The 17653-nt window shown below is 31.4% G+C and overlaps 1 protein-coding gene across 1 annotated transcript; it reads right to left on the bottom strand.

The window, feature by feature from the left end:
• Nucleotides 1–755: 755 nt before the first annotated feature.
• Nucleotides 756–11025, bottom strand: LOC107421904 (helicase-like transcription factor CHR28). Its single transcript, XM_048477494.2, has 12 exons — nucleotides 10860–11025; nucleotides 10271–10405; nucleotides 9897–10107; nucleotides 9213–9811; nucleotides 7838–7909; nucleotides 7674–7751; nucleotides 6660–7569; nucleotides 4746–4876; nucleotides 4079–4300; nucleotides 2950–3471; nucleotides 2436–2645; nucleotides 756–1221 (listed from the first exon to the last, which is right to left on the bottom strand). Exons 2-12 carry the CDS (start codon nucleotides 10379–10381, stop codon nucleotides 1117–1119), a joined length of 3171 nt encoding a protein of 1056 aa, XP_048333451.2. The 5' UTR covers nucleotides 10382–10405; nucleotides 10860–11025; the 3' UTR covers nucleotides 756–1116.
• Nucleotides 11026–17653: the final 6628 nt, after the last annotated feature.

Consider the following 17653-nt stretch of genomic DNA (forward strand, 5'->3'; position numbering starts at 1 on the left):
TTCCTGAAAATGGTGAAAAGAAAGGAATTTATTAAAGCAAATTTCATCTTTAATTGCTGAGAAATTAGAATCAATTTGCATATACTTTTCACGTCTCCTTTGGTTCTGAGGGGCACATTTTCACCCTCATTTGCTTGTCAAAGGACTTGACAGGTCACTGTAGTTTCGAAATTTGTCATTTCTTTGTCTAGAAACCCCATCAAGCCCGTGATATTTTCCCACGGAACAAACAATTTTAAAAGTTAATTGTCTTCTAGTTTCAAGTTTCCAAGAAAATTCACAAGGTTTTAATTCACCTTTTTCTTTTTTCTTAGTATTTCTTATATCTCTTTTTCTTTTTCTTCCTTTTTTTTTTTTTTTTAAATCTACAATAATATACTTGTTGACGGACCTTTTTTAAGTGTTTATTCGAACATTTACATGAAATAGAGAAAAAGAATTTTGGTTGCATGAAATAAATTTCCCTTCATGAACTTTGATTGCATGAATTAAATAAAGTATTTTCTTCATTTTAACCCAAAAACGGCAAAAGGATTTTCTTCATATTACTGCTGTTTTTCCTTCTTCAAGTCGACCGTTTTGTACAAAAAAATGTTTTGATTAAATATATTGAAAACCATTTTCAAATACTGAATCTATAAGCAAGCTTCTAAATATAGCTAGCAAACCAAAACCAAAGTAATTTTCAGAAAGAATAAAATTAAAAAAAAATTTTAAAAAAAAAAGAAGCTATCATTTCAAGACAAAGGTAAAGATGAAAAGAAAAGAAAAATTTATACTAAACTACTGAAAGGACAGGTATACACAGATTGATTAGAATATTTACAGGCACCCTCCGAACGCTTCGTGAAGCATTTGTTGGGAACAAAAATGCCTTACTTGGCCCTCAAAAAGTAAAAATTCATTTGAAGTTAACCAAGAAAATGTGTCCACATCATTGGTCACAACCACGCCACCATCGCCACGCATGACCAATGAAGCCACAAATTTTCCATCTTGCCGATCAATCAGGATCCAGATTCATGTTCTTTGACAATCTGGAGATCACCTTTTCTAGACAACTTTGATACCTAAAGGATCAAAAGAAATACTAGGATATAGGCCTGATGGAATTTTTTAAACCATAAATAGATATCTGAGATCTTCTACTGTCAGGCGAGTTCCAGTGCCCCCGGTATGATCTTCACCAAATGCAGAAGCCACCATTTTTCTCTTGTCTTCCTGCAAAACAAGAGGATATAATACATGTTAAAAAGGGTCTAAAACCAACAAATGAAACACCTGTTACAGCACAAAAAAAAATGTCTTTTTTATATCTTCTCAAAGGAGAAAACAATATTATTTGATAATCTCAATATTAGTCCTTTGCTGTAAGAAAAACCAAATCTGTCGAGGAAACTAAATTACACCAAATTAACTTAGATCCTCAAATTAATATAAACGCTAACAAAACACACTCAGTAAATAAAAAGTCATATATATAATTTGTTCCTCTTCTTCTTGTAATCTGCCTTCAAATATTCACCAATCTACTCCCAAAACTAGACACAAACTACACATATCTATCTTCCTGAAAGCTAGAAAAATTGGCAATACTTCGTCCCTAAGAATAGAGAGCAACAATAAAGAGAAAATACTTATTTTTGCACACCTATCCTCGGTTGAGTTAAATATCACATATATACTCATGATACAGATCCATTTATGCAGTTCATAGACCATTCACCTGCTTGATTATCATTTGTTAAAAAAAGAACATTTTACATGCATCTTTTTCTTCACCATTGGTGTCGTCTCTTGTATACTCCAAGTAAACTCACCTTACACCCCCTGAATATATTACTAAATTAATGTTCACAGTCCATCACCAATATGGAAGAGGCATGTGAAGATTTAGATAATTCCTTCATAATATAAGGACAATAAACAACAAAATAGCCATAAAATCAGAAACATTTCAGGCCTCTGATCAGGCATGACACAAGAATAAGAAAGAATACATGGTTTCTTTTAGAATTGAGAATCAACTATATCTGTGCTTAGGTGGCATCCTTTCAATATACTTATTGAAATGCATAAAATTCAACATCAGTTAACAATATAAGAAAGAAATACAAGTATCATCACATAATTCATCAAGACACAGAAAGGAGACTTCAGCTAAATAGCAAAGTGTAAAAAAATTTTTAGATATTGACTACCAAGATTATTTATCATATACAAGAAAGGACAAAACACATTTTTAGAATAGTGTCTATAATCTCTATCCTTTACCACTTCAGCACTTAAGAATTTGATTTTTTTATTTTTTATTTTTTTTTCCTTTTCGCTTTCATCCATTGAGACGGCAGAATTTTGCCCAATAACAATAAGAAACAGCAACAATAACTCTAAAACCAGCAATAGAAACACTATAAATTGAGAAAGAATGGTACCTGGAGAGCTAATATCCTATCTTCCACTGTATCTTTAATGGTAAGCCGTGTTACGGTGACAGGACGAGTCTGTCCAATTCTATGTGCCCGATCAACAGCCTGATCTTCAGTAGTAGGATTCCACCAAAGATCCAAAAGAATAACATGACATGCAGCAACCATGTTTAGGCCAAGATTTCCAGCCTTTAATGACATTACCATAACAGTAACCTGCAATATACTTAAACTACTTTATCTAAATTCTTCAGTTTAAAACTTTATCAAAATTCTTAAGATTAAACATCTGGTTAAAAGTTAATTATGCATTACATTGTCAAATTTTTTAAACAAAATATCAGATTACAGAACATCCAGTGCAGTTCTATCGCAAGAAACTCCTAAATCTATGGAGGTATTATTGATAGCCACTCCAGATGCCAAAGAATTACCATATTTGATGATAAATCAAGTAAAACGTGAAAGCAATTTCAAAAAGAATAAAAATTTATACAGCTTTTCAAGGTAGAGGCCAAACCTCAGGATCAGTGTTAAAGTCTTTGACAGCCCTGTCTCTTGAAGCTAGAGTCATTGTGCCATCAAGTCTTCTGTATTGTATAGAAGATTGGTTCAGTGACATCTCAACTAAGTCCAACATGCTAGTCCACTGGGAAAACACAATTGCTTTTATTGGTTGTTCATTGGGCAACTTCGGTGACATATTTCCATTGTATTCCATCTTGATTGATAATTCCGAATTTTGGTTGTTTAACTTGTGATGTGCCTGCAGAATCTCTAGAAGAGCTCTGATTTTAGAAGAACTGTACTCATTTTGCCTGACAAGAGCATTATCAGCAAATTGCGATTTCACAGGACTATCATCAGGATCATTATAGATACAACGTTTCAGAGTAGCCTTGGAAAAGATGACATCAGAACCAACTTGCTGTTTACATTCACTAACAGGACACATATTGTCATCACCTGTCAAATATTCAGATACACACTGATAGCAGAAAACATGGCCACACATGGTAACAACTGGGTCCTCTGGCGTATCCTGTCAAAAGCAGCAAATACCCAGTTGGATGATATAGGCCCATCAAATTATAGCACAATATCATTTTTTTCTTTTTTTCTTCCCCCCACTCTTCACTAATTTTTTTTTTCCCCCCTCTTTTTTTAAAGTCAGAATTCGGCAATTTGACAACAGAATCATCACCATTATTAAAGCTTTCTCAGAAAGAAAATGTTAAAAAGCAAAAAACAAAAATAAAATAAAATAAATCCCAAGAAAACCACAAGCATGACCAAAGAAAATTACTTTCTATGATCACTAAAAATCATCACAGAGATTGGGAGAGTTGGCCCGGATTATTTCAACAAGTCAAGACTAACATTTAAAAAGACAAATTACGCACTTGCTAATGTGATAGTATCCTTATTAAACCATTTTAAGACATAATTAAAAATGTTCCCATAAGGAAATTACTATTTTTGTTTAATTCTACCACCGCTGCATATAGGATTGCATAGGGCAACATATCATCTGACATAAACCTTCCAAACTCAGCAGAAGCAAAAAAATACATTACAAACTAGCTTCCCAATAAGGGGAAGCATGGAATAAGAATGGAAGCATGGTACAATGTTTCAAGAGAACTCACATTGCATACACGACAGATGGCCAAGGAAGTTTCCAAGAGGTTGAGTAGATTGACAAGCATATCTTTAGGAAGCATCATTGCCATTTCCACAGAATCTTTTCCAACAAAATCAGAATCATATCCTTTGACAAGAATTGGATGATCACAAGCCTGCCTGAGACGCAAAAGCATCAGAAGGATATTTGCGTAATTCTGATTCACTGTCCCAGCAGCAGCATATGCCTGCAACAAACAAAACATTAATATCAAAACAAAAAAATTTCAGCATGAAGACTCTAATAAAGCCAGTATCCATGCTCACGATATTACAAAAGAACCTTCTTTCAAAGTCTCATTAATTTACTAGCACAAAATACTTAATCAAAATAACTTTAAATTATATCCTAAAAATTCCGAAAGTCAAGGAAATGAATTCTCCTAATTACTAATCACAAACGATACATCATGAACTTTGCATATAACAATGCCATATATATTACAATTATATCTGTAAGAAATACGATAACTGTCATTTAAAATAGTCAAAGAAACCAAAATAAAGTCATATTTATGCATAACATATATTTATACTAACACAAACTCAACCACACACACGTATGGTTATACATAAGTGCTAAACAAACATTCTCAACTCCTATAGCAGAAACTCAAATGAAGCAGAACAGACCTTGAATTGAGATCGTGAATCAGATTCTAGCTGAGTATAGAAAGAACGCTCCTCAGCTGTGAAGTCCACCCTAGTCAGGTGTATTGTTTTTGGCGGTAAGCTAATTATAGGATTGCCATCAATCAATGTACCTAGATACGATAACTAAGAATGATCAGCACCAAAGAGTGTATGTAAATCAAAAAATAAAATAAATATATCCATGTTAGGTCACAGAATTACAGCTATAAATTATCTGTGACAATGAATATAATTGCATATAAAGTCAAACCAATAATTAATATACAGATCACTAGCTAAAGAAAGCAAGAATGAATTTATTATAAACAGACAAACAAATATATATATATATATATATATTATATCTACAGCTATGGCAGGAGAGAGTAAACGAAATAAATTAGCATCACAGGACGAACTTTAAGCATATAAGATTCCCCTATTAATGTATGAGCTTTGACATTTTGGCGAATAGGCAGAACAGCAGGAGGATCGAAGAATGACAAGTTCAACTGCAGCCAAGTGATTTCAGATTTAAAAAGACAACGAGTCCATCGCAGTATTATTGCCTGATGACAGTCAGAGAAAACCCCAAGAAAAATTGGAAGTATACTTCAAACACAATGAACTATGATCCTTTAATTAAACCCCTCAACTTTATTTTTTCAGTTCTCACGATTCCTTTAAAAGCAAATTTCTCAACCTCCCTCACCCCCCCCCCCCCCCCCCCAAAAAAAAAAAGGAAAAAAAAAAAACAACAAAACCCAAAAAAAAAAAGAAAAAAAGAAAAAAGAAGAACGAATAAGTATCATCATGTCAACTACAAAAATTCCACACTGTTAGTAATTCATCAACCATATCGAAATTCCTCCACAGGTCGGCACACCCAGTCACTCAAATCAACATAAAAAAGCCATGTACATGGTCCTTATCTAGCCCAGAACCTACAAAGAACTTCATGGTAGCAGATTCATCAACAAGTTGGTACTTTTGAGTTCTATTATATTAAAATATTATTATGTTACCATCAAGACTAGACAACACTACAGATATTATTTTTGACACCCCTATTCACCTTTAGGGCTGCCTGATAACAGGACAAAAATTAGGCCCCGCACATGCAGTAAATTTAATTAATAGCAGAATTTGAACACAAGACCAGTTTGTCAATGAGTTAGGACTATCCATTGATCAGATTTGTCTTTTTGCAGAAAGCTATCATTGAATCACCTCGATAAACCATCTCAAGTATGAATACAGAACAAACCTAACTCTAACCAATCCAAAGAAAAATTTAAACTGGATCAATACATTACCCACTTTTCAACAACACTGAGCAGTGAGCAATATCATGGGCTAGAAGATCCTGGCATGATAAATTTATGCCAACAGCTTCACAATAAACTCCATTGTACAAAGAGGTTGCCAATCAAACAGAAGATATTGCTTCAAAGCCCTCCCATGAAAAACCTTAATTGAATTTATTCTCCAATATTTAGAAATAGAAAACTTCAAACAAGAAGGTGAAAGTAAAACGGCTTTGGTATGAATGTGACAGTCAAAGAACACAAGCTTAAGAAAAGGAGGATGAATTGAAAAAGGTGTTTGTGCACATCATTACATGAGAGAGAGAGAGAGAGAGTTGCAAGACACCAAATTCCAAAATGAATCATTACTTGGAATCATTATGCAAGTCCATAAGAAAAGCGAGCAAATACATATGGAAATGCAAATGCAAAAATGAGAAACAAATGAGAAATCTATTCAGGTGTTCAACTCGGCATAAATAAAATCAAAATAATTAACTTTTGTTTTAGGCAGAGACATGTCAATGCTTTTATTATTTATAAATCCCACAAAAAAGGGAAACAGTAACCAACGACCAGAGAACGAAAAACGTATGAAATCATTCACCTTTTGTTCGACGGAGCATTATAGCCCTCAGAACTGCTTGTAGCTTCTTGTAACCTTGGATTGAATTTCTGGATATTGGAACCTTAATGGTGCTGTAAAACGATCTATACACAGCATATGGGTCATATTTCAGAAATCTGAAGTAGCTGTAGAGATCATCAATTGTGTTTTGTATTGGTGTACCAGATAAGCACCATCTTCTTTTGGCACGAAGGCTGCAGCAGGCTCTAGCCACTTGAGTTCTGTGATTTTTAATTGTCTGAGCTTCATCTAGTATCACCCTAAACCAACCCACTCTCGCAAGGGGACCACAATCACTATCAATAGAGGAACTATCAATTCCTTTTCTACCCCTCTTTCGCTTCTTGCCAGTATTATTGGAAGTCTGTTTCCTCTTCCTATTGAAGGAAAATTCAGAAGATATTCCATACTTTTCCCCACCCTTTTCATCAGCTTCATCCTCATCCACTATAGGCTGTTTTGGGACTTCATTGGTTACAATCGCATATGTTGTGAGAACCACATCATACTTGGCCAGTGAAACAGGATCTCTTGTCCTGCTGCCTCCATGGTATATTAGGACCTCAAGCTTTGCTTCTTCCGCAACCTTGTCATCCAGCTCCCTGGCCCACTGTTGAAGAATACTTGCTGGGCATACTACCAGTGTACCAGCTGCTGGCCTCCGCTTACTAAATGTCTGTGTAGAAGTACTAACTTCTGGAATTGGTTTAACATCATCAGATTCTTCAGTCTTCTTGACTTCATCCAGAACAACTGGAACATTATCATCGTCATCATCTAAATTCAACGCTTCAGTTTTTCGATTAGAGGTGTCTTCTGATTTTGATTTTGACTGCAAAAACTTCTGCATTTGTATAAGGGCAATCATTGAGATCGTCTTGCCAAGGCCCTGAAAGGTAAAAGTAAAACAAGTCTAAGTAGGCAATATTGGGGAAGTATCAAGCACCGAGCCAGATCTAATTCTAAGGTTCTATAAGATTCTAAGCTAAATACCTGATCGTCAGCTAGAATTCCACCCAAACAGTGCAAACTTCTGGTTTCTTTCTGAAGCATCCATGCCAATGCGATTTTCTGTTAAGTAAACTGATTAGTTTAACATGATGTTTCACAAAATTCAACAAAATAATATAATCGGGTTATTGGATAAACAGAAACACCTGATGTCTTAGAAGAGGGACTGACAAGAGACCTTCAGGTAAATTAGCTTCAAATTTTGGTTGATTGAGATCCTGCAGGAACCAAAACCTTTTCAGCACCACAAAATTGAAACATTTTTCATGAACTTATGATGAAATTAGCAAAATCAACTTCACTCCACTTATATCACTGAATATCATAGAAACCGCTTCAGCAACTATAGCAAACAACACTCCCCTCAACATTGCCATAAATACTAATAAGCATGTTAGTATGAATACAGATATGCAACTTGTCCATAAATAAAATAAAAAGGTTCGGATGTACATTTCTAGGTTTGTGATTCCGCTCCCTCAAGTACAGAAAATGAAAAAAATTCCAAGATGCTCCATGCTCATCTTTGAATAGCTTCTAATAGAGAAAATTATGAACAAAAATGAAAATTCCTTTCTATGTCTGCAGTATTTTTCTTGTTGTGACTAGTCAATAACAAAACATGGAATTTACTTAATATTTCTGAAATACCTACTAGGGAGTACATTTCAAATACTTCACCGTCACTTTAAATTGACAGTAGATTAGCTATGTTAATACCTCAAATAGAAGTTCCCCTGCAAAGGCTTACTACTTGTACTTTTAATGTTGATATTCTTTTTCACGCCTCTCCCCATCCTTATATTCTTTCCTCTCTAAGAACTCACGAGTTCATTTTAATTTTCTTCATTAGCTTCCATGCAACATACTTGTCATTACAATGCAACAAAGCACTTGCACATGTATCTCTTCTAATTATTCTTAATGACAGCTTGTAGTTCAGCTGGCTTGATAACTTCTCAAGAGACACAATCCCTAGACAGAAGATCCAACAGGATAGGTATTTAAAATTAGACCAGTGACATCATATACATCTTTTCTTACCAAATCAACTGGATAGGTACTTAAAATACGACTAGAACCAACATATACACCTTTCTTACCAATATTCGACAGGACAGGTACTTAAAATAAGACTAGAAACATCATATACATCTTTCTAACCAATATCAACCTAGGATAATGCAACAGGAAGTAGAAAACTTTAAAAACACTTGAAAATTGCTAATAATCCAAATTTTAAGCATAAATGATTTTCATCTTCCACCACTCATGTCCAAGACCAACACTTCCAAAGCATGGGTACTCTTTATGTCATCGAAACTTTCCCAAATATCATAAAATTTATGAGAAATTGAATCATTCTTTGGACCTTAGAGAGTATTCATTTCATTGCAATAAACAAAATGTCATATAATACAAAAAGCTTAAGTCTAGTCTTACACAAAAAGTGTAAAAGTCCTATCTGACATATATCTGAACAATCAAAATGATATTATGACAATTGGGCTAAAAGAAGACCTGCAATGCTGCTTGATATATCAATCTTTCATCACTTCCTGCAGCGTTTTCTTCAGTTATTCCTGAACGATATGCAGGATCACTGGATGTAGGAAATTGTGCAGCAGGAATAGACTTGCCATGCATCAAAGAGGGAGGCAGGATCCTACTCATATTGTTTTCATACTTGATAACTTCATTATCATTAACCCTACTAGAATGATCTCTTATATAGCTTTTACCACTAATTGAACTTGGACCTGCTGAATTGTGTGAACTTCCATAAGTGTCCCAATTAAGACTGCGCCTAATATTATCTACAGAAGTGTGTGATTTAGAGCTTGTTGCAGATGGTGCAATAGTCAATGGAAGGGTTCTCTTTAGAGCCTGTTGGGATGAAATTTTCTCATAATCTGTTTCAGAACTATTTGCAATTCGCGAATTAACAGTCTGAGGTTGATACACATTTCCATTATACTTTGAATTATCTGTGCGGGAAATGTGACGACTTGAGGGTCCTACATGATCAATGGGGCCAAAGTGATTCTGCAGTTTTCCATCTGTATGGCCGTTAATATTTACCGTGCGTCCATTATAAGCATATGATCTTCCAGCATAACCTGCATGCTTAACAATATGATGAGCGCTTAAATAATAAACTTTATGTTTGAAGTGAACTAATTCTTCAGAAACTACCAATCTAACCTCCATTCCTCGAGCTTGTCTCGGGTACACTTGCCCAAAATGGAAGAGTTCTATGATTAGCAGATCCTATGTTATCTCTAGCATCTTCTATTTCCACATCACTATCGGATGAAATAATTTCTATATGATCATTCACAACCATGGTAGATGAATGCTGATTCTCCCAATCTTCAGTAAATTCAAAGAGAAAATTACCCAAAAGTGAGCCGATCTGCAATTAAAACGTATCGTAAGCATGAAGCATGAAGCATGAAGTTACAGCAACACAAACAAACCAAGCATTAACACAATGTAATGGCTCACTATTTCATCAAGCAGTATCAATTAATCCAACACAATGTGATGACACATTAGCTCATCAAGTAATGACTCACTAGTTCTCCGCTATTTTTCCAGAGTAAGCTAGAAATCCATCCACTTACGGAGCCGCAACATCTCCGGGCTGAATCCACCAAACCAGTAAGAGGATCCACATGGTCAAACATTTAATCAAACAGCATCCCTTCTTCCTTCAGAAAACCAACAAATTAATAAGATTCTTCATTCCACATTTTATCTTTTAAAAAAAAAAAAAATCCTCATTCCACATCAAGATTAGATTTTTTTTTTTTCCAGTATTTTACAATTTCACCAGGCAAAAGCGGGTGATCAATCAAAACCCATCACGGAAACAAAAAAATCCTAGCAAACCCACGAAGAATTTGAAAACCCAATTGCAGTATACAAATTTACAAGAAGGCAGAAACTTTCAACAAATTTAAGACTTTGAGCACCCAAAGAAGAAAAAACCCATTAAATTTAAAACGTAAAGCATGCAGATTACAGACATTTTTGGTTACCATGATAGCGAAATTCAAAGTGGCAAAAAAATAAAAAAAAACAAGGTTCAAAATTGACGGCATTAAGATGACAAAAAGCGAGAATGCAATTGAGATAGATATAACAAAGAGATATAAGCCGTACCTAGCCTTGATTGCTGACGGTGGTTGGAGTCGTGGACACTGTTTATAGGGTTTGCAGAGAAGAGAGAGAAAGAGAAGAGAGAGAGAGAGATAGATAGAGAGAGAGAGAGAGAGAAAGAGAGAGAGCCAACGGTAGCGTTTAGAGCAAGGGAAGCGAAAAAGATCCTGTATGACCACCGTATCTATTTCTCTAACAACACGTGCTATTTATTTATTTAATATCTTTTAATTCCATATTCATAATTTCTTCATAAAAATTATATATTAATAAGTTTTTTTAGAAAGAAAAAAAAACAAAAGTAGGGTAAATTTTAAAATTACTTCCCCTATTCGTTATTTACTATAAATAGGAATGTCAATTTCCCCCGTCCATCTCCAAAATCGCGGTGCACCGCCCCTAATGGGGTGATTTTTCTCTAAAAATTCAGAGATGCGGGACGAACTCGGGACAAATGCCTAAAAACCGAATCGGAGACGGGCTGGGGACGAGACATAATAACCCCGCCCCTAACCCGTCCCGATATATATATATATATATTTATTTATTATATTTTTTTATAAAATTTTATTTATGTAAAATCATTTTTTTTATTTATTTATTTTTCTAAATATGTATTTTATTATAATTGTAAATTTGTTCCTTGATGTATTTTATTATATTTTTATTGCATTGTAGTCATTTTTTTATATTTTAATCATAAAATAATTTTTTTATATAAATTTTTTAAAAAAATATCAATTAAAAAACAAAATGGGAAAAATCATCCCGCCCCGTCCCCGCCCCGCAAAATTCCCGATCCCGCCCCGCACCTAAAAAAACCGAAAAAATCGCGTGAATGGGATGTAAAATTCTCCGCGGGAACGGGGACGGGATTTTAAAAATCGGCCCCACCCCGCCCCGCCCCGTTGACATCCCTAACTATAAATCTACCACCTCCATCTGAAAACAATGATGTATTGTACCAATTTAGCCAAATATATATACAATGTATTGTACTAAATTTATATATAATGTATTGCACCAAATATATATATATATATATATGTAATGTGTAGTACTAAATTTATTTCAATAATACTAGATGTATAAAATTATTATATAAATTTATTTAATAAATGAAGTGGCTATATGTATATATATATATATATATATTAATGATTAAAAAATTTATATAGTTGTAGCATTGTTAAAACAAAAAAAAGTATAGTACTATTTAGGCCTATCATTTTTTAATCAAATTTTGTTTGCTAAACCACGTGGCACAAAATTAATAGTTGACAAAAAAATATATATATTTTACATTCATGAGAATTCAATAATATTATGTCACATTATTTGGTAAAATGCTCTAAAATTAATATCACCTTGTTTAAAAAACATTAACAAATAAATTAAAAAAAAAAACTAAGTGAATATAAAATTAATACTTTTTAAGATGACATGATATTCCATTATTGGTTTTAACATTAAATTCAACAAAAAAAATTGGATACCGAGTAACTTTATATGTATTTTAATATGGATAAGTGAATTTAAATTACAACATCATTTGGCATATATCATTTGGTAAACAAATTGATTTATTTAGCATTATGATATTTATTTAGGATAAATAACATTAGACCCCTAAACTATTAGTTATTTACAAATAAAAAAATAACCGTACAATTAAGGGCAAACTATGAAAAAATTACACTCAAAACAAGCTAATGAGTTTTTATGTTTATCATTTGAAAAAAGCATATTACCTTTACATTAACACACACACACACACACATACATATCAAATATATTTTTAAGAAATAAAAACTTTGAATTATACACATATATAATTTTTTTAAATAAAAATAAATATCATAATAATTAATTGGCCTAACAACAAAACATATTAATATTTATTTTTCATTAATTTAGTTTTTATATTATTCTAATTTCATACTAATTAATATTTATTTTAAAATATTATGATAATATAATTTTGTAGAAAATTTATTTGCAATCTTGATTATATACTATTAATTTTTTTTAATAATTTAAAATAAATCATGAAATATTATTCATCATTTAAATGAAAGTTTAGTGTTACATATAACAAATAAGATAAAATGATAAATATATAAAGTGGTATGCTTGTTATACAAATTTATTATAGGCATTTTTTTTTTCTAGGTATAGGCAATTTTTTAGTTGAATATGTAACATCTAGTACAGTTAAGGGGATTATGTATTATTTTACATTCTATGGACATGGTTAAAGGGCATTGATGTGAAAATTTTACTAAAAAGTCGCAATATTGCTCTTCTTCCATCACATCACGTGCGGATCACGTGACATGTAAACGGTGAAAAGTGAACGAAGTCAACCATTTTCATTTTGAAGCACTATTTTGAAAGTACAGTTGTAAAATTGTCAACATCAAAGGGCAAAACTAAACCAACTTGTTGGGAAAACAAAGTCAAAGTCAAAATCAAGTTTCTTTTATAGATACATGCCATAGATCTTGTATTGCGATTGGTTTTGCGTTATTATATATTATTTATTTATTTTTTATAGGTTTTTTCATCATTGTTTTTAAAAATTTACGTTCTTTTTACGTTTTCACCCTCCAGAACTTTGAATTCACCATTATAACCCGGATTTAATGTAAACAGTGCTCATTGAGGGTAAACCCTTTAACTCTATTTTTTCTTTTAATAATAATAATAATTGGGGGTTTACAGCAAAACAATAACTTCTAATCTGGCAGTTTGTTGTTTTTGGGTTTGAAAAAACGAGAAAAAATTGTTGACGATGAAGGAAGCTGGTTTTTTTTATTTTTTTTTAATTTTTTTATTGGGTAAAATGAAGGAAAGCTGTTGTTGGAGTCAAAGCAATATGGTCAAATGTTAAAACGGAAGATTGAGAATTATGAAGGTAGGGTGAATGATGGAGTGTCAAAGTGATTGAAAACGGAGTGTTTTAAGGGTAAATCACAAAATTTTAAATGGCTACAAATTGTGCAGCAAACTATTTTATTTATTTATTTTGTTTGGCTTTAATCATTATTTAAACACTTAAGAGGATCCTAATTCATTTAATAAATATATGAGTCTTTTTTTTTTTTTTGGGTCTATATCTTATATTCTATAACTTTTTAAGTAAATGAATATAGAAAAAAAGATAAGTAAGAAAATAAAAAAGTGAAAATATTCTTTCATCCCATAATGAATATATAAAATTTATACAAATTAAATACTAAATTATAATTTTACCCATATTAAAATTTATTGATTAAAAATCTTTATATCCACCATATCAAACTTTTTTTTTCCTCAATGATAAAAAAAAAAAAAAAAGAGCATTATTTTTCCAACGAAAATCAGAATCGTATCTTTTAACAAGAAATGAATAATAAAAAAACTGCCTAAAGTGCAAAAGCATCAAAAGGATATTTATGTAATTCTAATTTACTATCCCAACAGCAGCATATGCTTTAACGTAAATTTTTTTAATCTTGAATTGAAATCGTTATTAGCATAATATACTATATATATTCATCTTCTTAGTCATATCTCTTTTTCTTTAATTTTATGCTTTTTTATTTTCCCTAATCCCCAAATTCCATTACATCTATGGATTAATTTTCTTTTTTCATTTCTCAAGCATTTGAAAAAAATATATATATATATATATATATATATGCGCCCCTCTAAAGCATGTGCCCCTCAGTTTTCCTCATTTTATATCTATCCTTCAATTTCCTTTTTTTTTTTTTTCAATTTTTTTGTCATAAAAATGTATATAAATAGTTTTGTTGGTGAATGAAATTTATATAAATAGTTAGGTTATATGATTATCGATTATGTTTTTTAACTCAAAGTTTCACTTTTATTTGAGAAAAAGAAATCAAAAAGTCCTTAAAAACTTTTGAAACTTTTGTTTTTCCTCAAATATTGTAAAGCTTCCATTTATGTGTAAAATTTGAAGGCAATGTAGATGAACATAATCTTATTAAATTATTCCTTCATCTTAAGTAAAAAAAAATTTCACCAATACATTGACCTCCTAAAATTAGAGAATTATAGTTCACAAAAAATAATTAACTGAGTATTCAATTGAATGATTAAGTGATTGTTCCATTTTGATATGGTAGTTTCATGCAAAAACTTGTGTGTCCAAAATACATATTCCATATCTAACACAACCTTATCTTGTAATTACCCCAAAAAAAAAAAAAGATAACATTATCTTGTTTCCCTTGTTTCTCCATGTCACCTGTTATCTCGATCGCATCGTTAGATTAGTTTCAAACATATATATATATATATATATAAAACCACACACAAGGTTGAAAATAACTACTTTTAGCCCAAAAAAAAAAAACAAAAAAAAAGGTTGAAAATAACTACTCGATTGGAGATAATGATATATGATCTGATAGATTAGAGGTTCTGCTGAAGAAAAATAAGTTGTATGCTAGAGAAGGAGGGAAAAGCCCAAAAAAAAAAAAAAAAAAAAAAAGCTAAGGGAAGGAAACAAAATAAATAAAAAAATAATTGGATTTTTTTGATTATGATATGTATTTCATAATATACATGTGACATTTTTCAAATAGATATATGTGCCACATCAGCATGTACGCTATGTGTGCGGAAAATTCTCTCCTTAAACAAAGTGCGAAGATTTGGGCTCAATACCACTCATGTGGTAGGTCCAATCCAAGGTGCCCTCCATGGATTTTTATAAATAAAAGCTTTCTTATTGTGAAGCTTCTGATTTCTTTGCTTCATTGAGTATCTTTTTTTTTTTTTTTTTTTTTTTTGGTCAGTACATTAGTTGTGACAGGAGTGAAAAAAGAAAAAAAAAAAGAAAAAAGATTTAGCACAAAAATTCCAAAAAAAAAAAAAGGGAAAAAAAATGCTTTCCAATAAACATGATAGTCTTACGTCAATTAAAAAATGGTAACTTACATTTGAAAATTACTTTCTTTTCTTTCTTTCTTTCTTTCTTCTTTTTTTTTTTTTTTTTTAACTTTTTTCTTTTAACTAGTTCTATTAGCCTGACTCAATGAACGGTTTGCTTATTCCCATTAGTTTTAGTTAACCTAAAATCTAAAATGTTGGTTACTTTGAACTCTAACTCTTTTCATAATTTATTTGTCCACAAAATTGCTACATTCAAACCTAACAACTATAATTATTTTTCTATATACTTATCCCCTCTATTTTAATTTCCCACAAATTTTCTTTTATATATATATATTTAGGAAATGGAAAATTTCCATTTTTTCACTTTTTATTTATCTAAAATTTGTAATTCAAAATATAGATTGGAATGTTGGCAAGAGTCTACATACTAACAAATTGATTATGTTAGAGACAATAGATATAGTTGTTGGTGATAATTATTGAATAGTATCACGGTATTAAAAAATAAATATTATCTGTTTACAAAAGAATGAAGTATCATTATTAAGCTAATCAAACAGTAACAACTTTTCATTTGGTATAACATTTTGATATAGAGTTTACAGTACTTTTGACATGATTTATAATTATTAATTTTTGGATTAAGTTGGAGGGATAAACAGATACATCAAGATCTAAAGCTTTGGTAAGCCAATTTGGCTCCTCTTCAAGCAAAACAAAAACATCTAACAAATTAACAGTATGTTTTGCTAAAAAGTAAGCCACCTGATTAGTGGATCTAGGCGAAAACATACAAGAAAAACCATTATGAGTTCAAGAACGCATCTTACAAACTCAGCCACCATATACACTCTGAAATATCAAAAATAAGAATAACTGTCTGCTTTGAATTTATTTCGATGATAGCTTCCGAAAGACCACAATCCAGAGTAAAATATATTGCTTCTCTATTCGCCAAAATTTCCAAAGCAAAATGATAAACTTGACACATTATAAGTTTCAATATAGTATTAAGAAGTACACCAAAATTATTTTGACTGACCACACCAATTCCATGTATATAAAATTCCATTCCAAAAGCCCCATTAATATTGATTATGATTTTGTTCATGGTCCATTCTTATCCCATTAATGATAGACTTTCACTTTATATTAAAAACAACTATTTTGTTTCACTTATTTGCTTTTATTTTTCTGTTAATATAAAGTTTCTCATATGTTGTATAGGCATTGGTACGCTTGGCTGATAACAACTCAATTTGGCTTCACATCGTTTGCAATAGAGCTTCCATTGTGTCACAATTGATATATAAGATAGTAAAGAAGAAAGTTATTGGGACCATAAGAAAGCAAAATATAAATCTCAAAAAGTAATAATTATGTTTAATAACAAGAAAATTTACCACTGCCTTATTTTAGATGTTGCGTGTGGGCAGTTTTTTACTACCTCATATTAGCTAGCTTTTTACTTCAACTTTTATATTAAATCTAATTGACATTATGTTGGTGTTATATTGATGTTATGTTGGTGCATAGGCAATTCCATAATTTCAAAAATATTATTAATGATACATAGATTTTTAGGGGAAAAAAATTGTAATTTTATTATTTTGCCTCCGCATTTAAAAGTGTATATGGTTGCAACAAAAGTTAATAATGTAATGTCATTAAATCTCTTTAATTCTGATGTCATTAAATCTCTTTAATTCTTTCTTTCAATTATCTCCTATGATAAAAGAAAATAAATATTAGCATTTATGAAGCAATTGCACTTTCTTTAACACCATTTATTCGAAGTCTTTCTCAATATATTTTTTTTTCCAATAGAAAACCTATTTTATCATCCATAGGTAACATTCAAATTTTGTTAAAATTATTCTTCTATT

This window comes from Ziziphus jujuba, chromosome 3, assembly GCF_031755915.1.
Source record: "Ziziphus jujuba cultivar Dongzao chromosome 3, ASM3175591v1".
NCBI classification, from domain to species: Eukaryota; Viridiplantae; Streptophyta; class Magnoliopsida; order Rosales; family Rhamnaceae; genus Ziziphus; species Ziziphus jujuba.